Source organism: Columba livia, chromosome 1 (assembly GCF_036013475.1).
Source record: "Columba livia isolate bColLiv1 breed racing homer chromosome 1, bColLiv1.pat.W.v2, whole genome shotgun sequence".
In the NCBI taxonomy this organism is placed as follows: Eukaryota; Metazoa; Chordata; class Aves; order Columbiformes; family Columbidae; genus Columba; species Columba livia.
Genome location: NC_088602.1, coordinates 167,435,391 through 167,462,462, shown reverse-complemented (window position 1 = coordinate 167,462,462; position 27,072 = coordinate 167,435,391). Strand labels below are relative to the sequence as shown.

Genomic DNA, 27,072 nt, shown 5'->3' with positions numbered 1-27,072 from the left:
TGAAAATTACTTGCATTATTCTGCCAATATGTATCTAACCACAGGATGGATAACCTCCAGAGATGTAAAGTCTTCCTGTCATTTCAGATTCTATCCTGTTTGCTGGTTTTCTGATGCAGACCTAGATGGATTACACCAATTCAGCACAAATAGACCCCAAAGTATCAGTGAGAACCAAAGCAGTTAATATCTTGCCTTTCAGCTCTCAGAATTCAATCCTTATGAATCTCCTTCATCATCCCTTTACCTCAGTTTTATTCAAAAAAATGAAACCAGAATAAATCAATGTTGAATTTGATGATAACCTTCTCTCTAACAATGGAAAAGACAAAACAGAATTTGCTTATAAAAGCAAAACAGACAGTAATGATAAGGCAATGAAATATCACACCTGTTTTTTTTTATTAAGAAGAGTTTTCCCCTGAAACCAGGCATCAAAGTTAAAATTACAGCAAAACCTGACATTTTTCAAAACATTGTTTTGAATGCTATGGCTATGGCTAACGTTTCTCAAATAAGCTGGAGAAGATGCAGCATCCAAAAGTATACACAGGCTTTTAAGAAATATTAACCTAATTTCCAAAGCATCACTGACACCAGCTTATTGCCATCATCAATATTTAGCAATTCTGAAAATGAGGCCATTTTTACCTACATGCTTACATATAAATTTAATGAGTAAAATGTAGACCAGAAGCCCAAAGATTCATATACATATTGTTTTGAAGCAGTAATGCATTTGAAGCAGTAAAGCAGAGAAGCACATACTTAGGTAATTAGAAACCTCACATATTTAGAGGGGACACCATGTAAGTCCTCTCCTTGAGATCAGTGGAATTAGTCCTATACATAATCTTATTCTGACGCATACATTTTTTCCAAGACGGAGGCTGTAATGTAGAAGCTTCCCTTGATGAAATTTTTGTGACCCTCTTCCACTGTCAACAAGAGTGATGTGTCTATATATTTCCCTTGACAAAATACACATCCTTTTATCAGCTGAATCGGGAAGTGACAAGATGATCAAAACAGGAAAGTACAGCTGACTATAACAATTTCACCACTAAGTCATTTCGCTAAAGGAAAAAAAAAATGATGAATTTCTGTAATATCATGCAAAGTTTGATTTCTAGGCTGGCAGGCAGGAAACATTCAGCTGCCTGAAGGAATGTTTCATTTGTATCTGAGGCAGATATATCAGCACTTTCCATGGATGGCAGTGCAATAAAATTGTAAAATAGGCTAAAAAAACCCAAACCCTTGTTTTGTTTGTTGGTGGGGTCTTTTTCTTGCTATCTGACCACTATCAATATATGATGCCTATTGAACACCCATTGAAAAATTGAGAGTTCCAAAAAATGATCCGTAAAATGCTTGACATCCATTGGAGCCCTTGATATTCTAAAAAAGTTTCTTCAATCTGAGACAAGTTATAAACAGAGAGAGCAACTACTCTCTAGGATACACCTGCATGTCAAAAACAAGGGTCCTGCAGTGAAAATGGCTTGCATACTGAAAACAGTTTTGCAAGGTAGAAAGTTTTGGTTAGAACTCTACTAATACAGGTTTTATGAAGCCCAGTAACAAGTAAAACTGAGCTTATGCACAGGATATTTCCTAAGTCTGTGCACTGGTCCTTAGTAACTAATAAGATAATTTTATAAAATCCACATGGCACTTAAAAGCACAAGGAGGTCACTGTCCAGTGATGTGTTGTTTTCTCTTTGACAAATTTTTGGTAAATGAATCAAATTCATTTGATTCAAAAGTCATTGAAATAGATCAATATTTCATTATGAGAACTGTCCACAAATAGCCTGCAAGTTCTTACTTCCCATCTTCGCTAATGACACTACTACTAAATTATTACAATCCTAGTATCTGAACTTTTGGGAAACTTCTATTTTTAAAAAAAAGACATAAACAAACCCAGGTGAAAGACCATACTCAGTACTTCTACTGTTTTCCATTCAGTTGTCTATACAACATTGTAAAGCTACTGTCCTTGTTATTTGTATTCTTTCTATTGCTGTACCATAGCAGTTAAAAAGGAATTGGGCTATTTAAGGCTACCTGGTTTGGAGGTTTGTTTATTCACCTGAGACAGCTGGGAGAAGGAAGACATTTTGCCTTTGACATGGAAGAAAACATTTATTTTTTGTTAGTTGGGTAAAAAGAAAAAAAAAGCCAACAAACATAAGACTGGTTTCTCTGTTGGCCACCCGAATCACCTACCATTTCATCAGTACAAGTGTTAGAGCAATCTTCACCAGTATTCCAACAATAAAAACATGTTGATTTTGCTTTTTTCTTGGTGCTTACCATAATCTAAGATTTACCTTAATAATATAATTTTGGTGTGTTTAGTCAGGCTAGACCTAACAAAAGTTACAAATGTTGATTACATTCTACCTAATCGCAATGTACACGGTATTTCAAAAAGACCCAATTTCAAAGCAGTATATTTCATGATGGCAACATGTTGCAATAACACAAAAACTTACAGTAATCATTTGGAACTCTATGCCCTGACCTTTCAAGTGGTAAGAGTTTCATGAGCAGTTTGTGGTTGAAGAGATATAGTGATTTCAAATTGAGTCCATCTTTTTGAAACAACCTGTACTGACAAGTGACAGTGCTACACCTTTATATGCTGCATCTCTAGTTAACAGTTTGTAGCCTCAAAAAATTTTCAACCTAATAAAAAATTAGATAAAAACAGCTTGACACTAATAAAAATGATGTATTTTTAAACTATTATCCTTCTTATACAAATTAATTTTAGATTACAGGTAAACATATGAATCCTCCTAGCTAAAAGATCAAAACAATGTTCAGAATTTAGCATCTCTATGCCCCATATATTCAAAGAACAGCACAACCATAATTTCATTAAGTTCTCCAAAACAAATCGGAACCTCAAAATACTCACAGAATTTCAAAATTATAAATTGGGAAAATACCTGGCAGATCATGTAAATACAACAGTATTTTACACACTATCACTAGCAATATAACGAATTCCTGTTAAAATATAGTCTGATATGTTAAAGGTTACATCAATGCTTTTTAATAAAATTAATTTTAAAAATATACTTTCTACATTTTAATTTGACAGCAATAAGTACATCAAGAGGAAATGTTCTTTTGGGACAGTAACACAGGATATTCTAGAACTAAGTGGAATTCAGTAGTTCACAGATAACATTAGTGTTCTGCTGTATACTTTAAAATTATAAAAAATGTGGGTCCTAACATATCCAGACATTTACTTTAACAAAAACAATGAACATTGCAGCTTTTTCATTGATTTTGTATAACAATGTGTCACAAAAACACCCCACAGATAAATCATAGACTGATAACTGATGATCTTTTAAAAAGTAAAATAAAGCAATAATGAAAACTGAAATTCCAGGTATACTAGTGGGGCTGTTACAGCTGGTTACTAAGGTTTAGAATATTAATGTAGACATAAAGGATTCAAAGAAAAAAACTGCTTTATTGTTTTTTTAATCTTCTGTAGTCAAGACTGTGCAACATAAGGTTGTTTGTAATATTATTTACCTGAAAGCTGCATGATGCCTTTGCTGAGAAATAGCAGCAAGCTGAAGTTTGGCCTCAACAAGAGTCTCTAAATCTTCAGCAGAACACAGAGATGTCTCCCCATTATATTTATCCTGTATGTTCTGCACAAGATGGCTAAGACTTTCTTCAGCTTCTGTCAATAAAATCCCCTAGAAAAGAACACAGCATTGTATGATTTCAAAAATAATGAAAGAAATAATAAATTTCTTTACAAGTGTTTTATTTTGTTACAGCCTACCATCACTGCATCCTAAAATAAACAAATTTGAATACAGTGTCTTTTCCATAAATAGCACGTGGGGTGTAATTTTGCTTTTTTCATGTTTACATATTTGATTTGTTGAAAGTATCAACAGATGAACTGTGCCTGTCCTATTGCAGTTTACACTTAACTACATATTTTATGGCTTAGCAATATCATTCAATAATTTTTCATTCCTATCTTTATCTTATAGCTACACTTGATAATTTTATACTGTACTTCTTACTGTTTAGTAATTTTAAACAATAAAATACAATATTATGGATATTGCAAGAAGTATTACATTATTTTCTGTCTATAGTTTGACAGATCCTTGAGAGCAGCATGTATCCTGAAAGCTCAAGTGCAATTTACAGTCTTTCTGTCAAACAAAGCTGTAAGAAGCTGTGAAAAACAAATCAATTTAAATAAAATCTCAATCCCATAGCTTTCAGCAGAATTCATTACTTTGTTTGTAATGGCCAAAAGTAGATCCTTCCAAAATGGAAGACCCTTCTGAAAGACAAATATGTCAGCCCTCAATTTTGGTATTTTTGTAATGTGAAACTGCCAAGTGTGAAGTTTACAATTAAACAATAGAGAAAACCAAACCAAAACAAAACACCAAACCACCACTAAAACTAAAACCAACCAAACAAAAAAAGAAACCCCTGCAAACAAAGAAGCCAATAAGCTGCGGTATGGTTTTGCCAAAAGAAAGTATCAGAAAGAGCAACACGAAAAAAAATGAGTCATTTCATATATGGTAGAGAATGGTTTTCCATTCTTTGTAGAGCATACTACCCCATCAAAGAGTCTCTGACATGTTCGACAGATTCTGCCTCTGAAAGGAGAAAATTTTATCCTTGAAATCCCATTCAGTCTTTACCCTTGTTGCTGCAACATTCATACTGAGATCTGACTGTGACAATATTTCCCATGGACATTTATTAGGCATAAACTAAATGGTTTGAAAAACTGCACCGAACCACCAAAGCTTCATGTATAGCTAGTAAGATGCCATACTCCCATTGTAATTTCTGTTACAATTGAAGCATTAACAATATTTTTGGAACAATCTGCAGTAATTACCTTCAGCATGGCCATATTTAATTCGTCTTTACAGTCAACAAGCTGCACCATTGTGCCTCTCTGTCCTTGTTGTCTTGAATCCTTACCAGCATCAGCTGCCAAAATATTTAAAATGACATTTCAGATAACAGAAGCAGAACCAAAGCATTCTCAGTAACTTGAAGAATATGCCCCTTTTTCTCTATTTATTGGGACTATCAATATCAAAATATCAAAATAAGTCAGGAAGAGTTGAATATAGTTCTAATAATATTAGACACATTGGCTAAAAAAAACTTGAAAAGTCTTAATATTTACTGTTTCAATAATGACTGATTTTTCCAGCAACATTTAGTGGGAATATGATTTATAATATGACAATGTTATATATGCAGTTAAAACTATGCTTGAAACAAGTTGCAGAATAAAGGCACTTTTCCACCACCCTTATAATTACCTTTTACTTTTGAAGCTGTAATTCTGCTTTGCCCCTTCAAACTGTTGTTATCAACAGAATAGATGTGTTTTCCCACTTTTTCAGGTATATTATTTATCGTGGCAGAAAGGCAAATGATTAAATTCATTTTGGCTAAAGTTAATCTATTCATAATTTGTTGGTTGCACAGTGGTACCATTGTTGAAGACAGACTCTCATTAAATACATCTTCCAGTACCTACAAGAAAGTTAACAATTGAGGCTATTTGAAATGATTTATTTATTTTTTTTCTTGTTCAAGGCATATTCTGCTTCTATTAATAATGTTTATCAACAATTAACATGAATAATGTTATTAATACATTCTTAATTATCATGAATGAATTCCTGTTTTCCTTTCCAAACTTATTTCACACTTTAGTAGCATTTGCGTCAGCCTCAGTCATCAGTTTTCCAGTAGATGGTGCATCTGTGAAATTACAGCTATTATCTATGTGAGTTTCATTCTGCATTGTTCATAGCACTCTTTGAGCTAAGGTGGTCACAAAAAAATAAGTAGGTAAATCCGTAGTTCAGAAATCTCAGCTCAAAGAAAAGTCTGTTGTTACAGTTCACCCTAACTAGAAAGATTAAGCAAGGAAAAGAAATTCCTGCATCAGACCATTCTAGTGTATTCCACTGAATCTTTTTGTTATTCATTGTATCGCCCTTGTTTTATCTTGAGTTTAATATTCTCACTTTAGATTAATAAATTTAGAAGTTGAAAGGCTACAAAAGGCTTCACAGCTTTGCAAAATCATAAGGAGACCAATAAGGGCCCCATATAGACTGTGAAGTGTTCAAATCAAAAGCTCAAGATAAAGCACAACTTCAAAATAAATCCGAAACTAGTGAGATCAAAAGCTGTCAAGATAGAGATCTCATTTATGTCTTCTAATATCGACTGTTGTAGGAAAAGCACAAGCTTACTGTAAACAAAACAGAGAAAAGTGGAGGAAAAAAGTGAGGTTTTCTACTTTATCCATTTGTTTTTTTGGTACAGCTTCTTTTCCACATTCTGCTAACATTTACCCCTACTGGCTTAGAGGATCTGTGACAAGGCAAATGAAAGAAAATAATCAAAACTGAAAAACAAAAAAGAAGTCATTGATGAACATGTAATTTTAATAAAAATGAGAAATGACTGTTCATTAACTGGTTTACAAATTCACCTTTTTGTTTTTGCCCAGAAATGGACTTCAACCTCAGTCTGAATTAGGACAAATCTATAAAGATAACTCTGACTGATAGAAATTATAACGTTAAATGACTGATGTTCTCAGTATTTTAGCAGAATAAACAGCAGACCCTACGTATAATGACAAAACCTGAATAATTCTACTGGTATGATTTGCACAGGCACATCCCAGATTTGTACATATTAAGTTTCGCATCTGAAAAATGGTGATAATGGTACTTGCCTCTCCTTTGAGAGGTCAGCCATCATATTTCAAATTTAGGAAATGCTAAAACGTTGAGAAGAATATGTTTTCTATTTACTGGTTTTTACTAATAACAGTATATTTTCTGAACCAAATAATCTCTTACTGATGGTAGAAAAATAAATATTTATGTCTAGCATAACATTTTTAGCTCTTTCAGACTTTTTTTTTTTTACCTGTAAATTTGTAACAGTCAGAAGAGATTTTGAAGAGTCAAATTTCTGTAAGGCCTGTAAAATGGATAAAAGCAAAAATAAGTAATGTGTTACAATATGAGCATAAAGTAAGTGAGTTAGCAGAGTCATAGACAAGTGTAGTGCATTTGCAACTATACTTTGAGGGGTCTAAAAATAACAATTACTTGGTTTCTATGGAATTTACATTTCTGGACCATACTCTGAGACCCAGAACTATTCCTACACCTCCTACCCCATTCACCAGGATTATGCAACTTGAAGCAAGGGGAGAAATGGTATAAACCCACAAAAATCTTTTCCCAAACTCTAGGAGCTCTACAGACATCAACTGTCTTTATTGGTCAATTGCCTTTATGTTCTTTACATTTCTAAATCCCAAATATAACTTCAGACTTAGCACATGCTTTCTCTGCAGTTCACCAGAGCACAGATCTGTGAATGGAAAAAAAATGAGAACTACAGGTCAAGATGAACTTAAGACCTCAACCTGCTTGACGGCTCTAAAAACAACTATTTCTTGACTTATAGGTACTTCAGTTTTCTGAACCCTAACCCTAATTCTAGTCCTTGTTCAATAGCCCTTTACCTTTTCACCAGGAGATAAATCAGTCTACCAAGGGGAAGGAAAAGGCAGAGGTAAAGGTCATTTCCAGCATTTGTCATAACTGAGAGCTCTACACACAACTGTCAACTGGGTTCTGTGTGGGTTTTATTAACTTTTTTATTAACTCTCTACTCCAGATGTAGCCCTCTATCATCTCTGTCATTCCCTGGAACATGGATCCTTCTTATTCTGAGAGCTGTGCAAAAATTCAGCAAGGATTTAGCTCCTATGTGCATCACACCGTAACCAGAGACCTTATGCTGAACCTTCTCTGCCCTTCACCTGAACATTCACCTGTGAACCCAGTCAGAAAAAGACAAGTGACAAATCAATCAGATTTCATTTGAACTCTTATGAGCTCTTCAGGCCATATACAAATAAAGGAAAGGACTTAAAGATGCATTTTAACCTGACTAACATCAGCAAGAAGTAAACACATCCCTGACTGTAGCCATGAACAGGGAAGCTTGGCAGAACCAGCTCCAGTGGGGATGCTGATAACCCCTTATGGCTCAGCTGAGTGAGAATATCTTGTGCACTGAGGAAAATCACTAGATTTCCATTTCTTATCTTCTCATGCAGTTAATACAAAAGTATCATTGGCAAATTAAAAAGGTCAGCTTTTTGATAAATGTTTTAATTTTACTTTTTATTAAGTTCATGTTTCATGAACTTCAGGTACAACAAAGAAGGCCAGTTCAATTGTTAACAGCTTCATAACCTTGTAGCACATCAGTGATCAAGGTAAGATCCCTACCTGGCTTTAGATATAGACAAAATCAAAGAGACTGACCTGGAGCGACATGACTGTCGAGGCTCTGAGGGCACCACTAGCTCTTACTGTCCAGCATCTCCCAGGGCTCCCCCACCCTGCCCACAGCCCAGGATCCTATGTCAACCCCCAGGGCCATCAGCCCCTGCCCCAGCAATGCCACAGCAGGGTCAGTCTCCCCACAGCCCTGCTATGGGTCTTCTAAGTCAGGGCCACCCATGGGCTCACATCCCGTCCCAGCCTTGGCCAGGCCCCATGGCCCTGTGTGGCCATCCTGGGGCTGTGTTTGAGCCTGGTTCTCCTCACCAGGTGTGATCCTGACCCCCACCTGCAGGCTGACATCCTGGCCTATCCTCAGCCTGTCCCCAGCCCTACAGAGGTGCCCTGGGCTGGGGCCTGCCCCGCCTGCCCCCCAGCTGCCCTGCTCCTGGCTGGCAAGGTAGAGATTTTGCCATCAATGGGGTGAAAACTCTATCCATATTTTTTATGTCTACACATGAAATCACACACTATTTTTTCAACAGTACCATCTACATTACTGTATAAAACAAACAGCACGTATGTTTCAAAATTTACGTTTGTTCCTGCTGTTCTGTGAGACAAAGTAATGTCATTCAATTTCTACTCTTTGACCTGCCTATTGAAGGAAAGGATTTTTTTAGGAATGTGTAATCACTTGCAGATATGGAGTATGTGAAATTTCATGAAGAAGATTGAGTGTTATAGTTCTATGTTATATTTTACTGGTGTTTACCTTTGTTTGTTCAATTTTTCTGTATCCTGCAGGTATTTTCCATGGAATTCTCTCTCCACAATTAAGCGAAGACAGTTCATTAAAGGCCTCAGTAAAAAATCCTATATCTGTAAGTACTTTAATCTGTGAAAAATAACAGAGCCTTTGATTTAAATGCTGTTCAACTATTCCTTTTGCTCAAAATAAAACTTATAACGTATTCAAAGGTGATTTTCAAGCAGATTTGGCTACTGGAATAGGACATGGATGGAGAATGTTCTTCAATGAAAATAAATCTTTTACATTTTTTAATAAACGAGTGAAATCTCAAAAATGGGTCTTTTACAAACAAAAATGGGAAAAAAAACACCACAAAAACCTACTCTTCAAAAACTTGTTCCTGACAAGGGAAAATAATTTAATTCATTTGGTTAGAGCTTTGGGTATCAGTCTGATGTCAGCCCCTTCTCAAAATCTGTTTCATGGACTTTACTCATCTTAGTCTTGTAGTACTCAGCTACTCTCCCTAACCTCTAGTAGCATTTCCTAAAACACCTAAAATCAATAATACTTTGACTCTTACTAGAAGTTAGATTCATTTAAAAAAAAAAAAAGGCCTTGAAAAAATCCCAAACTAAACCAACAAGCAAACATTAGCGAAATGACAAAAATCTGTTCCCAGAATTTAGACAACCTTGTTCTACCATTATACTGATAACATACTCAGAAGTGAACATTAGGAACAAAAAATAATTTACTTTTGCACTTAAGAAAACATTTATAGGAATGCTGGAACAAGATAAAAAATACCAAGTAAAATTTTTGATCTAAGAGGGAAAATCTTATGATCATATCTTTAAGGAGAATGGTTGTTAAATGATGAGTAGAAAGAAATTATGGAAGTACTTAACAGTCTCTGTAGGACATTAACAGTAAAATTGTATAAATAACCATACATCCTACTAAAATTGAGAATATAAATAATAATTGCATTTAGAAAGTACTCCTATTCTACAATCTGTTGTGCTACGAAACACTAAACAACAGGTGAACTTTAAAGCGTTACTTTTTGTAGTAGTGATATATGAAGAAATACTAAATTTACTGCATTTAACAAAGAAGTGAAAAGTTTATTTGAAATATAATGTGATGTGATGTGATGTGATAAAAAGAAAGTTTGTTTCATTACCTTTAAGATTCTTCCTTCAATACATTTAGCTGGTTCCTTACAAACCTCAGAAACCAGGTATTGATATAATGTCAACAATGGTAAAATCTGTAGGAAAATAATAGGTCATTTAGTTACAAATGTCATAAAGAGTACAATTATAGAAATGTACATTGCAATTATATATCACAAATATATAGATAATATAGGAGTACTGTTTTCACTGCCATATATCACCAGTAGTTCTCCTGTGCTCGAAGAAGGACGAATGTATTAAAAAGTTCTTCAGCTGACTAAAGCTAACACCTTATGCTATCTTATGATTCACAACATAGAAAGTGAAGCTTCCCCAGATTATTTTCTGTGTTCAAGGTGGAGCTTTTTACCATACCATTAGTGAGGAAACCTACTGGAAAGATGTTGATATAATGGATTCCTAAAACTGTCTGCATTTTGATGCCATAATTTTTTCAGCATAAGTAACAGAACAGTAGAATTCTGTAAGCTTTATAAAATAACCACAATGAAGTCCTGCAACTGCCTAAGTGAAACTATATGAATTTTAAAACAAACAGGATGGTGATGAGGGTTATTGAGAAAATTATCTGAGTTAATTTCAAATTGAAATCTTTTGTAGCAGCAACTAATGAAAAAACATTTTAAAACTGAGTTCTAGTAAAGTATACAAACACTGTATTTATTATTATATAATATTTCAGAGAAAGCTGATTATTTCCTAACAGATGTATTTGTTTCTTGAAAATGAAAGAACTTCCAAAATTTAATCACTATTCAGCTCTTACATTTAAGGTTAGACTCGATGATCTTAAGGGTCTCTTCCAACCAAAATGATTCTATGATTCTAAAATGGCCCCAAGCTTGGAAAAAGCCAAAAGCATTGTTACTTTTTAGTCAAATGCACTTTTAGTTTTCATAAAGTAGCTTAATACTTCTGAATTTGGATTACAACTGCTTGAGGCAAATGTTTTACTTGACTCCCATACAGTTTCCAATTGATAGTTGAAGTAGTTCAACAAAATCAGTCTTTAAAGTCTTATTTTTAATAAAACTTGAATCTTGATGTATTTTCATTTAAGTGTCAAATCAGCTTAGTGCCCACAATCCAAAATATTCCCACACATCAAGCATCCAGTGGAAATGAAGCTCTCATCCTGCTGAAACTGCAATTGCTTTGACCATGACCTATGACCTGGATCTATATTCTGCTAGTACAAGTGCAGAAAGAGTCAAAAATGTGCATGGCCATGTGAAGCAAGCAGTCAAATTAAGTGTCCCTGCCTCCAGGTAACTGTCTGCTTCTTGATCTCACTTGATCTCCCATAGTGAGGGCAGTTAGACAAAGCTTAATTACAAAGTGAACGTCAGTAAAGCAGGATGGGAAGAAGCAACAACAGGGGGTTTGACAGACACTCAGCCTGAAGTTTGAGAAGAAATCAATCCAACAAATGGCTTGCTGACAAAAAAGGGGTAACTTCTTGCTGCCTACTCCTTTCTAACTCCTCTTCCATCTCTACCCCCTAACCTTTTCTTATTCCCCTCCCACACGATCTTTTCCCCTCCCTTCCACTGTCTCTTCCACTTGCAGTACCTTTCCATAAGCAGATTCAACTTATTAAAGCTGGAGAAAAATATCTACTTTTCTGCTGGGGAGTTTTCTGTCATGCTGAGAGTTGATTTATAGAGGCATACGAGAATCGCCTGACAGGAAAATTTGTTAGAGCATATAGAACCAAACAGGAACAGAGGCAGAGCTGCAACTTTTTCAGTACTAGTAATCAATTCAATCTATTTATTCCAATGTACAGCACTGCACCTTTGAGAGAAGCTGCATTAAAGGGAAAATAGTCAGTCATTAAATGGAGAAAATAAGCACATGATCAACATAAGAATGAAGCTGTAAAAACACTCCATATGGAGGAATAAGAGAACATGAGAAGGAGAAAGGCAGGAGGGACTTTTATTTACTGAATGTGAAAGTAAAATTATTGAAAGCATCCTGGACATACTGTATTTAAAGTAAATCTCAGTACAGTGTATGTCAAACTTTATATACTAGGAAATTTCCTCTAAAATGCCTAAGCTAACTGGACAGCATATTGTCATCTTCCTGAATGAACACGTACCCTGTATATTCCAAAACTTGTAGGCAGCAAGCTACACCATGCCTCTCTCTCAGTGCCACAGAACCTAACTATACAGGTATTTTGCCAGAGCTTCTGCAGTATCACATAAGTTCACCAAAAAAAAAAATAAGACTTGATGTCTTAAAATTAATTTCCAGAGTATAAAAAAATACTTACTATTAAATTTTGTTTTGTACAATGTAGTTCAAACATAAGGAAATTCAGACTTGCAACCACAGTACAGATATCAGCTCTGAAGTGATCAGAGAACAAGTCAATACCAGGAACAAGCGTATTTGTTTCATATTGTGCAAAGTCACAGTCAGATGTCGGATGTGGAAGAGAAGCTCTAAACAGGGTCTGAAAGTAAAAATAATTAACTACTTGTGAAAAGCTGTATAGGCATTAGTGAAACACTATAAAACTCCTACCCTTGAGACTCATAAATTACTTCAGAAATGAAACTTACTATCTTAAGCATCCAGCTGCTTCCAAACAAAACCCTGAAAAATCTTTTTAGACAAAAATGCTTAATCTGTGACCTTGATGGACATAAAAAAGCAGGCTGTGATTAGTCTAAGGACAGTATTTCATAGAATAAGCAAAAGACAAAAACTAATCTAGGTGGAGAAAAATAATCATGAAAGATTCCTCAGCAGGTAATGAAAAGTCTTCCTGAAGAGCCAATGGTATTTCTTTCAGATTCCAAGTCAAAGCATCCCAAATAAATCTCTGTGCTGCAGAAAAACTAATAAATCACTAGAGGTTCTCACAAAGACTTCTTAGATAAGTATTAGGATAAGCTTCTGATGAGCAGACAGAAAGAACTTAATAATTTATAAAAATATCTCCATAATCAAGGAAAATGCATAGGAAAAATTTGTTGAGATGATTCTGAGGATGTGTTAAAACATTTCTTTACCAATCCAAAAATGTTTCATGGAAAATGTCTTCCATCAGAAGCAGAATCTTTTTATTCTCCCCACAAGCAAAGAAAGCTAGTTTGATCTTACTTAGCCTTAAGTCCTTGCCCCATCATCACCTCATCTGTCATTTCTGGGAGAGCTGCTGACTTTAGGGCCAATTCTAGCCTAGTTCCACCTTTAACAAGGTCAGCTACTGCAGCCTAAATCATATAACGTAAAAGTGATGTGAACTTTAAGGAAGTAACTTAAACATTTCTCCTTTAAAAATGGGGGATTGCTAGCATTGCCTCTGATTGAAAAGTTCCTTCTCAGTTGTGTTTATCTTGTTCTAATTAGTGATGATATGCTAGAGAAATATACATTTACAAACTCAGATCTGAGATATTAACAAGCCTAAAGCCTGTACCAGAGGTGGAATTTAAATTAGGTTATAAGCCCTTTCTAAATCAAGGAACAAATTGTGGGCTTGAACTTCACAAGGCGCGATGACAGTAACATTATATTTTTCAAGACACTCACCCTGCAAGCTGCTCTTAGCCCAATTAATATCAGATCCACTTCAGTCAAGTCACAATTATTTCTACCATTATACAACTCCAACAAACGCTTACTACTATTTCTGTCAAAAGGAGGAATCAAAATCGTTCAGCTTTGTACCACCAGCAATTACAGTGCTAGAATCTAGTCAAAATTCTCCTTTACCTTTGTTTCTTCAACTTGTTTTCCTTGTGCAGAACTAAATGAGGTTTTAAAAGTAGCACAAGATGTTAGAAAGTGGCATTGGTTTGTTTTGGAACATGCCAACTAACTTCCTGATGCTGCACTGAGATGAGTAAGCATTGATCCCAGTGCAGTATGACTGGCAGAATACTTACAGTTGTTTTTCCTATATCACTTTAATCACTGGTATCTTAAAATTTCCTTTTAGAAATAAACTGAAACCCTTTTTTCCTCTATCAGTGTCTGAAAGTTTGGAAACTTAATTTTAATGATCTTATTTTCTTTGTAAATGAAATGGAATTACTTTGACTATCCTCTAGTTTCAGAGTAAACTTCTTACAGAGCTGAGATTTTAGTATTACAAACCAATATCTTTCCATGCTAAAAAAGAATCAAAAATTTCTTTTTCTAAAGAGTCTGTTCTGCTAGTTGAGAATTTATGACAATCTCTGAAGACTCTGTATGGATCTGACAGAGAGCACTCTCCTATTATTGATGCCACCCAGCTCTTCCTGAGCAGAATACTTCAAGAGGAGAAAAATATGTTGGACTGCCAAGTATTTTAGCCATCTTCACTTTTCAGTATTTCATTATTTCTCTGAGATACTAACATCTTATTGAAGTGATAATTTTTAGGCTGCAATACAGGAATAATGTTAAAAAACAGAGAATAAAACATCTAATCCAATGTGCCTAAATTGTCAACTACCTCTGATCTCCAGTTTTCCTTTACAATCAAAATGAAAAGAGAAGTATTTTAATAGGAGGCTATTGAGATTTAAATTTTAGAAGCAATTTGTCAACTTCATGAATTCTAAGTTAAATTGTATTCTTACCTTAAAAAGTATAGCAGAAAAATAGCAGTATTTAGCTCTTAATCTCATATTTGATGTTGTTATATACCTAAAGTACAACAAATAATAAGAAATATGAACATGCCCATTAATATAAATTATTCAAACTCTTTTTTTAATCTAGTATAATAATGTTACTAACACAATCTAGATTTTTTTCCCTATTGGAAAATGGCTGCCTGTTCTACAGATAGGTGCTCAGTCTTGCTGTGCAAATAAAGAAGTGATTAACCCAAGACATACCTAGACAAAGCAAGTTGTCTAGATTCTCTTTAAAGGAGGGAACCAGGCAGTCTAAATGCAAAATTCATCCCATACAAAACTAGAAAGATAAAGCAGGTCAAGCAATTCTCACTTTGAAGTGTATATCTTCCTGTAAAGGAAGCCTAAGATAAACAGCACAAGTGGACTTTCACATGGTAGATATTATATCTAGCTAGATTAAATGAATCCCACACAGTACCTCATCAGAGCCTTAAACCATCCCGGTAGCAGGATCCTCTGATCTAGAGTGTTAGAAATCTTTAATGCAATATTAGAATCCTTCAACCTGTATTTTACAGCTTGAGATTAAATTGCTCTTGAAAGAGCAACTCAAGGGAACAGCCCAAGTGAGGTCTGAATAGAAAAGATCTGCCTGAGGGAGAAGCTGAGAGGATAGATCCCTCCAGATCCCTACCAGGATTTGGAATGGACATATTAGCAGTCAAGGGCTAGTATCCAGTGCAGCAGATTTGTGCCACAAGCCCCTGTAAAAGCAGCTAGGGATTGGGTCTTGCCTAATTGGACTTGAGACTGCACCACAGCTCAGAATTAGAAGAGCTGTGGTTTAGAATCAAGTTAAACTCATTCCTTTTCCTCTTGGGTGCTAATTCTGAGTGTGATGATGCTGTTTCATCCTGAAATACCCGTGCTAATACTTTCAAAGCTACATTGGTTTACAGATACTTTACAGTGCTATGAATGTGGCCTGCTTCTCAGGTAAGACAGTTTACTCAGATGAAGCTCTGCGCTTTCATGAGTATAATACTTCTAAGGTCATTTAGACCTAGCTTATATTTTGTACATTTTGATACTATACTGTGCATTGAGGAACAGCTCAGAATTACATCCATAGTGTTTTACCAGCAGTCAAGGAGTACTGGACAGAAATATTTATTGATGGTAGACTTTAATACGGTAATTCAAATTTCATTTAGTTGTAATTCACCAGAAAATGAGTACTTTAGGCAGTAAATCTGCCCTCAAGATACATTAATATTTAATATGTGCAATGACTTGGGAGATGTGATATTTCAATTGAAAATCAATATGACTGTAAAATCCTTGCGCTTATGACTTTTTATCATTTTGTTTTATTTCAATGATCTCTCCATATAATACATAACTGCAATTATGATCAAAGATGAGCACTCAAGAAAAGGGAAAAAACTCTATTCTCCAAAAGAGCAACTTGCTTCCTGAAAAGAAAAATTCCTCTGCTTTTGATGAGTCTTTTTTACAGCAACTCATTACTGTTTTTAAATTCATTTCGAGTTGCCTACTGTCCTGGATGAGCGATTTGTTTAAACTAGGAAAGAAATACATATATAGATAAAATACTTACTGAGCTATCTTAGCTACTAAGACTGCGGCAAGTAAACATCCCCAAATTCCAGCCTGAGAAAGAAATTTCTGACTAATATCAGCCAGTCTTCCAACTGCAAAACAGTCTCTAGGATTCTTTGGGAAACTGAACTCTCGCCAGTTTTTAAGAGCATCAGCAACGTTGAGTGTTTCATCAAGGGCTTGACACCAATATTTAAAAGCCGCTCTGTAACACATAAAAAATGTATTCATCATATTGGTGACATTTTCCAAAGTGGAAGATAAGAGTCGTTTCATTTTACCTTTATTGCCTAAGTTATAACTAATTCTGATTAGGTCAAAAGCTGAAATACAGTTTCTGCAACACAAAAAGACACCACTCCTGGTCAACAGGGACTTATGTGGACTTATACTAAAATTAAATTGTCAAGCAATAGATACTACTTCCTAAAAACATATAGAGATGCTTAATTAATTTATTTCACTACAATTAGCTAGCTAAGAAAAATAAACTGTTTCTAGAAAAAAAGCCTCTCAAAAAAGAGCTAATAGTGAGTGAGATGAAAAAACTTATATGGATTCGACAACACCACAAGATCTCACAAGACAGTTGAAAGGTATATGAATGCCAATTTAAAAAAATGAAACCATGCTCTTTTTTAATCCAATAACCATGTACCTTTTGTTTCCAGTATAAAAGTGAAGATTTCCAAGTTCATGTAGAGCCTGAACCTTGAGGTCTCTCTGCTTGTATATTTCAAGGATTTCTGTTATTTTTTAATAAATTAGAAAAAATATATTGTCACATCATTCAATCCATTACTGCATCTTGAACAAATTTTGCATGGGAAGTAGACAGGCATTCACAAGTAATTCAATGCATAAATATATATTTTTTAAAATATTTACTAGGCTTGTATATTTTATCTTCAAATGTAAAATTTCTTTTTTCTACTAACTTTAAATAGAACACTAAGATGGATTTATGGAACTGTTTATCTAAGCTTTTGTATTTTTGTTTTATCAGACTTAGCAAATATCTTCAAGAGATAAACTGGGAAGCAGGCCATTGGCCAGGGCCCTGCTCAACAATGCTGCATACAGCACAGTAGCACTGGCCCTGGCTCATTTCTGGATCCTTTACTTCAAATAAAACCACTTATGGCATCTATTGATCTGCTACATTTCACCTACTATGCCATACAGCAAAAACAGTTAAGCTGTAACTGTATGAATAAAACCATATTAGAATGTAAGGTGGAAACCACACAACTAGGTCTCATATTCAAATGCACAGATCCTGAACGGTCTGTTTCCTAGAGAAAAACAAACAAAATCAAACAAACAAAACAAACAAACAAACAAAAAACACACTATCATGGAATAAAAATTAATGTGCTGAACACTACAGCTGATTTTAATTTGGGATTAATCAGAGTAACACCACTGAAGTAATACTTTGTCACAAGATGAGATACCATAGAGGCTTGTTTAGGATCTAATGCAGATTTGCTGCATCAACAGAAAGAAGGTTGTGTATTTCTGGAAACCATCTTTCAGACAGGTCTAACTGTATGACAGAGGAAAATAACACTGGAATAAACATATATGAACATGGATAAGCAGAATGATATTACATGTTAGCTGTACACAGAAACTTATTTTTAAAATTACCAATAGTTTGTTCATAGGAGGAGATAACTACTGAAAGGTGTGACTGTGCTATCGGTTTACTCTCAACCATAGGGGAGAAATTAAATTTTTCTTGAGAAAGGTCAGGTGGTGTCGGTAGATATATTAGTTCAGCTCCCAGATTAAAGTCCAGTCTTTTCTTTGAAGAGGTATGACTGCTGCTTGCTCTTCCATAGCTTTCTAGATCAGAAAAATGATTTCTATGATCAGTTTGGAAAAGTATTGTACTATTTCTAGAACCACAAATATTTCTGCACCACATTATTCAAACAAATATACACTGCCTGTGTGCCCTGTTTCTATCTGGTTTCCTATGCTATGATTCTGTCTGTGCATCTCCTTATTGAACTCACTGGACTTAACTCGTAGGTCAGTGCAATTAAATAAAAATACATCCCCTGTTAGAGAAAGAAACTAGGGAAGATCTTCCAGGCAGTCCTCTGACAGAGGTTTGGCTTCAGGCAGACAAGTGACATTATTGTATGAAAAAAAATTTTGTCATCCAACCATGAGACACAAATCATAGGAAAGTACGTTTAGAGCTTGTGCTTACAGAACTTCATAACTTTATATATATTCCATGTTTTTTCTAATTGTCAATAACAACTAAAACTTGATTTTAAAAAAAATCTATTCTTTTCACTGTTTAGTATTTTAACTGCATATACACTTTAGTAAGTGAGCAGCAAATAAATAACTTACCTTGTGTGTATGCAAGAAATAATGAAAGCAGTTTTCTGCTGTGTCTCAGTGCTCTGCTGTGATATTTAGATTTTTGTAGAGTTTCTCTAAAACATTTCAGTGTATCTTTCACATCAAGAGGTACATAAGCTAGAGCTTTTGCTTGACAGCAATCTAAAAGGAATTAATAATTATGGAGAATAATTTTGCATTATACAAATACATATTTGTAATAAATCACCTCATGAAACATACATTTGAACAATTCCACAACTTCAAAACTGAATTATATTTATGTAATTGTCACCTTTGTTTCCTGTTGGATTATGAATTAAAGCAAAATTATTAACCACCAGGAGCACTTCTGAGCATTTATAGCTTTTTGGTGTTAAATTTTAGTTGTCACATGACATCTATATTCCCTGAATTACATCTGCCCTGGGCATGTTTCAGCTTAGATCTCTGCTCTTAATTCTGGTGTCTTAAGTCTGGAAACAAATCTTTTACTACAACTGCTGACCCTGTTTATTATAATTCCCACAGCTTCTGTGTACCGAACCTGTGAGCTGGCATGATCCCTTCATTGTATGCGTAATATCATCTGCTCTTACATACAGTATTATTTATTGTTTAAAGACTTTTCTCAGCTGAATTCGACACAAAGCCTTGTGTGCAATGCCTTGACGTCACTGTGATATGAGAAACTTCGCTTTACAAACTTTTGTTAATGACTATAACACTTTAATGCTGACTGCAAAGTACGACAACTGTGGGTAAAAGAAGTGATTTGTCACCTTCTAGATCACTTCACTTTTTCTATTGATTCTATCAATAACAATGCGGGTTCACATTAACTTCTGGGTATCTTGCTGGATATTCAACTATACCAATGGAAATCTGGACCAAGAACACCAAGGTCACTTAATGTACTGTAGGTCATCTGGCATCTGGGTGACAAATGCTTTTCTTTATTTTCAGGTACAGTTTGAATATATTTGGAAATGTCTTGACAACATTACTATTCATCCAAAATAAGAAAAATAATAATTTGAAGATAAAACTGAGTTTATATTAAAAGAAACCGATTATAGGAAGAGTGGAAGACCTACAATAAGGAGGAAAAACATATACAGTATGAAAAAAAAGGGAACGGTTTGGGAGAAAAGAGCAGTCATAATGAAATGTGTTTTTACCTGCGTCATCATTTTTCATCTCAGGATAGAAAAAGCATCCATGAAAACATTGTTCACTAGCAGAAGGGGCAACAGGCATCAGTAATTTCTGCCCTATGTAGTTTCTGCAAGTCATCTAAAAAGCAAGTTTTGTTTCAGGATAATTGAATAAATTCAGAAAAATCCATGTTTGGTGCTTAAAGTTAAGTATCTAAATACACAGTCATATGACAAAATAAAAGAGGACCAATTTACGGAGACACCAATCATCCATATTTAGTATCTGTGTCAGTAAGAGGTGAAAAACTCACAACACCTAAATATTGAATATAACATGTAAGTGTTGTGTTCACCTATGTTATGTTACATTATAAATATCCATAAAAGTAATGAACTAAACTTGGTATTCGCCATAATCATGAGCAACTTGTCTATGTTCAGCATATATTCCACCTTCCTTTGGCTAGATAAATGCATGCTTGCAAAGAACCTTTCAGTGTAAAAACACCTAAAGAGCACACTGCCTGTATAGCACAATGTAATGCTGTATAGGGATATACAAAATAATTCTAAGCTAATAACAGAAGCAGAATAACCCTGTCAGAAAAGCAAACTTCCAGACTTCTATAAAGGGCTAATCTAGCACAGAAATTTTGTTTTACTTTTCAGAAGCAAAAGAATCAGTTCAGAGCTAGTTCTAGTCTCTCTGAATCGCACCCCATTGTGAAATGTAGCTATACCCTCCAAACTTCTAACCTCATGATGGTTTTTTTGAACAATCCTTATTACTACTATCTGACATTAGTCATTATTCTGTAAGATGTCTTTCAAAACTATCGTTACTTTTCCACATTGCTCAGATTACAGCAGTATGTGATGGTTTGCCAGGCTGCCCTTTTTTTAGACAGAGGACTTTGTTTTGAACAGCAGGGCCTCACTGAAGTCATCATGAAACAGCCATCCAGAGCTCCTGCAGACCCTGGGCAGCACTGGGCTCTCTCTAGGCGAGGCAGGGCCTCACTGAACCTCACGTTCGTGTTCAGAACAAACCTGTTTGGAACTTCAAAACCCGCCTTCCCCCCACACTCCTTCAAGTCCTGTGTTTATATTAGTAACAAAAACATATTAAAAGTATCAACCACACAACTGACTTTAGCAAAACTTCTTACAAATAAACCTTAGGTTAAAAAAAAGGAAAATCCTAATTTTTACTAATTCTGTTAAAAATTTCCAATTGGCAATGTTAGTTTCCTAAATATAGAGAGCCATGTCTTATAATAAGAGGAACTTGCTGAGCAGCTTAGGTTTTTTTGTTGGCAGCAATCAAGTTTATTAATGGTATTGTCAATGTTCGTGTTAATTCAATCTGATTAATTTTGGTCTTTAGGAGCAGTGTTCCAATGCATAAACAAAGCAATCTCTTTTTGTTTAATTTCAATTAAACATAAAGATTGCATAATATCCAAATAAACGTTTTCAGGTGAAAAGAGTGTCATCAAGAACTAACATAAAATTAGATTTAGGCTCAGAATATTGAATGGCTACATTTTGCATGGAAGAAATGTTCTACTGGTCATCAAGTCCACACCTCTGCTGCTGTTGGAATCATGTCATATACGCCTTTTCATGCACTTCAATCAACTAAGTTCATTAATTTATTATATTTGAATATTTTTGAACACTGTAAAAAACCATATTAATCTCATCAGTGGAACAGTGGAACTCTGTATTTAGTTCACATTAAGAGGCATAGCCAAAAAAAGACATCGGAGATTTACCTTTTCTGCATTATCAGACAGATATTTCATGAAATGAGATTCATGGCTGTATGGGTCACTGAATTGCTGTATCCTTTCCAGCAGCTGCCTCTGAGCATACACCAGCAGAGGACCCACTTGTTCTGTGTATCTCTCACTGAAAAAAAAAGCAAACTATAGTAATTAAGCAAAATGATGGTATATTTAACTATATAATGTTGCTTTTTTGTTTCATTTGAGTTGATGTAACTTACTGTGTAAATATATTAAATTGTACAGCGATGTGTACCAGTGCTTCCCACTTCTTCATTTGATATAACAATGCTATTGTTCTAAAAATCAGTTTACATGTCCATTTCAAGTCAACCACATTCACATCATCCACGGGAGACTGTGGATGGAGATTAGAACCACCATTCTCATCCGTAATACCTCCTAAACAACTGGGAATGCAGAAGTCTCCTTCAGGATCCACAATCTACAGAGAATAAACATTATTTTACCTGTTAATTTCAAAGGGTTTTTTTAGGACAAATCAAATTATAAAGACTAAAAAATACTGTAATAGTCTAAAAACTTACTACAGAGAATATTTTGAGATATCAGAATATAATGTAAGAGAAAGAAAACTATCTCTATGGAGGATGCAATAATAAAGAGTACACTGTCTTAATAAAAATATTTCTTACCTTAAGAGACCTGCTGGCTTGCAGCTCATTTATCATATCAATGATCATGTCTGATGCCAAATAAAATGGCAACCAGAGGGTCTTCCTAAGAAAATTCCTGGTAATGGGAAATGCATCCGTATGGGAACGTAAAAGGTTAGCAATATATTGGAAATCTCGAGCATAATTCCAAAGTTCTCGACAAGCATTTTGAAGCAACGTCCAGTGTCCGCCACGGTGAGCAAGAACCTATGCATATCATTCAAAATATAATTATACTTTGGAAATAAAGAAATTAAAAATTTCATTATTTCATTGCAAAGCTAAGGTATAAGTACTCTTTCAAAATTACAGTCTGAGGATCATCCTTCATAAGAGATCATTCAATATTTCAATTTTTATAAAGCACTATAGAACCTTATTTTGAAATTTTTCATAGAAGCACTCATTTATAATTGAATTTAATTATCGCTTTTGGAGTGAGAATAAGAAATAACAATTCATTTACACCACCTATACGTGCATTTTGATGTGGTTTAAGAAGGATTTATGGGAAGACTAGTGAGTCTGAATTTCCTTTCAGTCATTCACTAAGACCCGTAAAGGGAAAGATAACTCTGCAAGCATTTTCAGAAAGACAAAACAAACATGAGAAGAAAAGTTACAAAGACTAAATGAAAAATAAAACATTTATATAAATTATTACACGTTTGATAGAAATACATATTATGATAGGTGATATGTCTGACATTTCATACCCTGTACTTGGACATTTTGCAGAAGATTAGAAAACATTGTTTTTTGCCACAAAATTTTTTTTAAGTTTCTGAAGTGTGGGGATTTTTAATGTAGAAAGTAAGTATTGTAATGTAATGCTTAGTAATAAATAAAATGTTTAATAGAAAAAGCATATCTTACCACTGCTCTTCTTAAATGCAACAAGATTTTTGTAAAATGCTCCAATAAAACAGTATTTGGCGGAAACTGGTGGTATTCTTTGGGGGAACGAGATACTAATGTTTCTGTTGTTTGAGTTGGAGGAGTATCTGTCCCTCTCAGTTTAGTGCTGCGGTCAGAAGATTTATCCTTACCTGAAGACAAAAAGTTCACTGGTTAAAAATGAGTTAAAGTTCTCAAAAAAAAAAAATCATCAGCCAGGTAGGATTTTCCTGTGACAGCTAAATACTTAAATGTTAGGAAATGCCAGTCTTAAGGTTATCATATTTATAAGGTTATGATATTTAAAATATAAGAAGCTTTTACTTAAGAGTTGAGAGAAGCAAGGATTAAAAAAAAAGTTTGGGCAAAATAATAATGTGTAGCAAATATTTTTCAGCTCTCTCAGTTCAGCTTCAAAGCCAAAACACAGAAGTTTTAGGAAGAAACCATCATGTGGCAAGCTCCCAAGAACATTTCTGAAACCAAGGCCTCTTAAAAGAAGTTAGGGAGAAGGGAAGATTTTAAGATTTCTGACAAATTCTGTGGTGTTTGTAGAACTACTTCATTGTTTTGTTCAATAACAGATATCCTCCAAGGGAAAACACAAATGGTTATGGTAGTTTGATACAGTAATATCTGAGCTATAGGTTTCAGGCAGAAACTAATTTCAAGCTAAACAGTATTTGAACTTTATGGCAAACTACACACTTCACAAAATTCTTTCCTTCAGAATTGCTGCAAAGGCTAGGAGATTGTAAACAGGATGTTCATTAGTTTTCAGCAACTTTCAGTGACTCAGTTCGCAGAGACTTGTGAGCACCAAGACAAAAGAGAACCAGTGAATTCAACTTCTAGTTTTTGTCACACCTCCCTGGAAAAGGCAGAGAGGCTGGTTGATTCCCACCTAAGTCCTACACAGAACGATAGGAGAATTTTGCTTTCCATAGCTGTGGCAAGAATGTGTTTCCCAAAGGGCTGTTGAAAAGACCAGGGTTGTGATTTCTTCTTGAACTAATGGTGGTTAGGTAAGCTACTTTGTGTTGACTTGCGTGTCATCACCAACATCCGAGGCAAAGTTCTATATTTCACGATTACCTACAAACAGGAGCCTTTCCGCTCCTGTTGAAACCTCAAAGGATGTTGTTGAAAATAGCTGCCATAATAGAACAGTCAAATGTGAAAGACAGTGAATTGAAGTAAAAATGGTAGAAGATTAAAAAATTGATCCTGAGGTAGCCTCTGCCAGAGGAAAACATTGGGGAGCATGGAGTGGAGAAGGAAACTTATGTTATTCTACTTAAAATTTGAAAGATAATAATAAACTTCAGTCTGTAAGAAAGACTTACAGAATGACCCAAGAAATTATTCACCTGAAGGAAACTATAGACCAAGTAACTACCACAGAAAGTTATCAAAATTATCATTGCATTTAGAATAATTTGGAATATTATCAGTTTAATAAGTCTAGGTAGTGAGGCTTCTGCAAACCAAAAGCTAGTATCACTACTTTATTAGAATTTATAAACTTGTCACTATATGATAAAGAGTAACCACTTGATAAAAAGTAACATATTTATCAATACAATAAACAATGCTTAGAGTTATTAAAAATCCCCCATTATTAACAATAATTTCCTTTACATTACGTATGCCAAAGAGAAAAAATACAGAGGATAGTTCTGAAATCAAAAAACATCTTTTCTTTAAATTGGCTTGAGTGTTTTTCCAAAGGTGATGTGGAGAAATAACGACGGAGGTCAGGTTAGAAATTAAGAGAAAGAAGAATCATAGAATCATTTCAGTTGGAAGAGACCCTCAGGATCATCAAGTCCAACCATAACCTAACTCTGACACTAAACCATGTCCCTAAGAAACTCATCTAAATGCCTTTTAAACACCTTCATGGATGGTGACTCCACCACTTCCCTGGGCAGCCTGTTCCTATGCCTGACAACCCTTTCTGTGAAGAATTTTTTCCTAATATCCAATTTAAGCCTCCCCTGGCTCAACTTGAAGCCATTTCCTCTTGTCCTATCACTTGCTACTTGGGAGAAGAGCCCAACAGTCTCCATGCTACAATGTCCTTTGAAACTAATTCCAGTTATGCACCCATTCAAAGTTCTTACAAGTTTCTTTTTTGGTCGTTCCTGGCTTTTTAAGGAGATGAAGACTTGGTGTTCCTATGTCCTTTTCTTCAGATTCTCTCAAAACTACGGTGCCAGCATTATTTAATGAGTATACGTAAGGATCCAAAATATTGTAACTGCAGAATGGAAGAAAAAGAAGAAAGCACATAAACCCCCCCCAGACACAATATTAGAAAGAATTTTGATATAAACACACAAAATTCAGTTTCTCAAAAGTGAGTTTTGATTACTTTCCAGCAACTTTAGGAATCAAAAATAATGAATGATAGCCAAAAGTTATAAGGAACAAAAAAACAGCACAATATAACATATTTCAAAACCTTCATGTAACCAGTCAAGTGAGCAACCAAAAATGTAAATGTCACCTGCCATATGATGGAAAACAACTTTTTCCATAGTAAACGAGTTTGCATTTGGATGCTGAAATGCTCATAGGACAAACTGATAATAATTAAATCTGTTTGCATCAATGGCAATAACACAATAATCTATTAATATATTAATAGGAATCATTGATAATGCAGCAACATATACCTCTCCAGATGCTCTGAAACACAAATTCCAACTTTATATTGCTCTTCCAGTTTCTTTCTAAATAAGTTGTAGTGTGCAATTGCCAGATAGATATTCATCTGAGACTTCCAGGGCATTTCTTCAAGACATATTTGATGAAACTTCTTTCGGTTTAAGTAATCACACACAATTGGGTTCAGCAGCAACACTAAGGTCTGATGAGCTACTTTCTGCAACTGTTCCTGGCATTTCCTAAACCAAAATATATGAAGCAGCAAAAAATGAAACCGTGTTTTCTTGGAGCTCCAAAAAAAGAAAATAACTGTGAAGAGGTACAGAAGTATCCCATTGCATATCCACAGACCTATATTAACTCAGCAGCATATGACATATTTCTAGCAAAAGGATATTTTGTAGCAGTCAAGAAAAGCAATGGTGCTTTTCCTCCTTAAGTGCACTTAACACATACTAAATCCTATCTTAGATTTTACTGTTTCCATAAGATATTTGTCTCAGTACTTACAAAAAGTTTAGCTCTGTGTTTGAAGTTATTTGTACCTGAATCATCCAAATGGGTTATCATAGGGAATACAGCATGTTTCACACAGCCTGTTCAGGAGGTCAAGACTGTAAATTTGGATCATTCTTTTTACTGCTGTGTTTTGGTAGCTACTCATCCTCAATAATGGAAAGAAAACATTTTATTTCAAATGTGGATGGCTGGATCCCATTTCCAGCCATAGATTTTTTACTTTAATGTTTGTCTGCCAGATCAAACAATTCTGTATTGCCTGGCATTTTTTCTGTGTGAAGATACACACAGTGCTGTAGTAAAATCAAATCTGATTTTTTGTTTTTCATAAACTGTAAACTGATCCCTTTATCAATTTGAATTATTTTTCTGCCCATTTTCCACCTTTAAAATGTGGTCAGAACAGTATACCATATATGATATTGATTATGTTATACAGCAATATTATT

The 27,072-nt window shown here is 34.7% G+C and overlaps 1 protein-coding gene across 4 annotated transcripts in view; it reads right to left on the bottom strand.

The window, feature by feature from the left end:
• The window catches only part of CFAP54 (cilia and flagella associated protein 54), a 115,661-nt gene that overhangs the window by 26,923 nt on the left and 61,666 nt on the right, over window positions 1–27,072 (bottom strand). For all 4 annotated transcript variants that reach the window (XR_010468444.1, XM_065043480.1, XM_065043473.1 and 1 more), the window contains 19 exons: window positions 26,113–26,343; window positions 25,558–25,694; window positions 23,411–23,583; window positions 22,514–22,741; window positions 22,079–22,302; window positions 21,846–21,981; window positions 20,089–20,203; window positions 18,917–19,069; window positions 18,197–18,394; window positions 17,202–17,289; window positions 16,542–16,748; window positions 14,918–14,984; window positions 12,613–12,795; window positions 10,313–10,399; window positions 9,145–9,267; window positions 6,994–7,047; window positions 5,358–5,574; window positions 4,922–5,016; window positions 3,568–3,737 (listed from right to left, as the gene is read on the bottom strand). Coding sequence is in view for 3 of the 4 variants with exons in the window: in XM_065043480.1 (XP_064899552.1) it covers window positions 3,568–3,737; window positions 4,922–5,016; window positions 5,358–5,574; window positions 6,994–7,047; window positions 9,145–9,267; window positions 10,313–10,399; window positions 12,613–12,795; window positions 14,918–14,984; window positions 16,542–16,748; window positions 17,202–17,289; window positions 18,197–18,394; window positions 18,917–19,069; window positions 20,089–20,203; window positions 21,846–21,981; window positions 22,079–22,302; window positions 22,514–22,741; window positions 23,411–23,583; window positions 25,558–25,694; window positions 26,113–26,343 (2,886 nt within the window). In the remaining variant the exon portion in view is untranslated. The remainder of the gene's footprint in view (window positions 1–3,567; window positions 3,738–4,921; window positions 5,017–5,357; window positions 5,575–6,993; window positions 7,048–9,144; window positions 9,268–10,312; window positions 10,400–12,612; window positions 12,796–14,917; window positions 14,985–16,541; window positions 16,749–17,201; window positions 17,290–18,196; window positions 18,395–18,916; window positions 19,070–20,088; window positions 20,204–21,845; window positions 21,982–22,078; window positions 22,303–22,513; window positions 22,742–23,410; window positions 23,584–25,557; window positions 25,695–26,112; window positions 26,344–27,072) is intronic.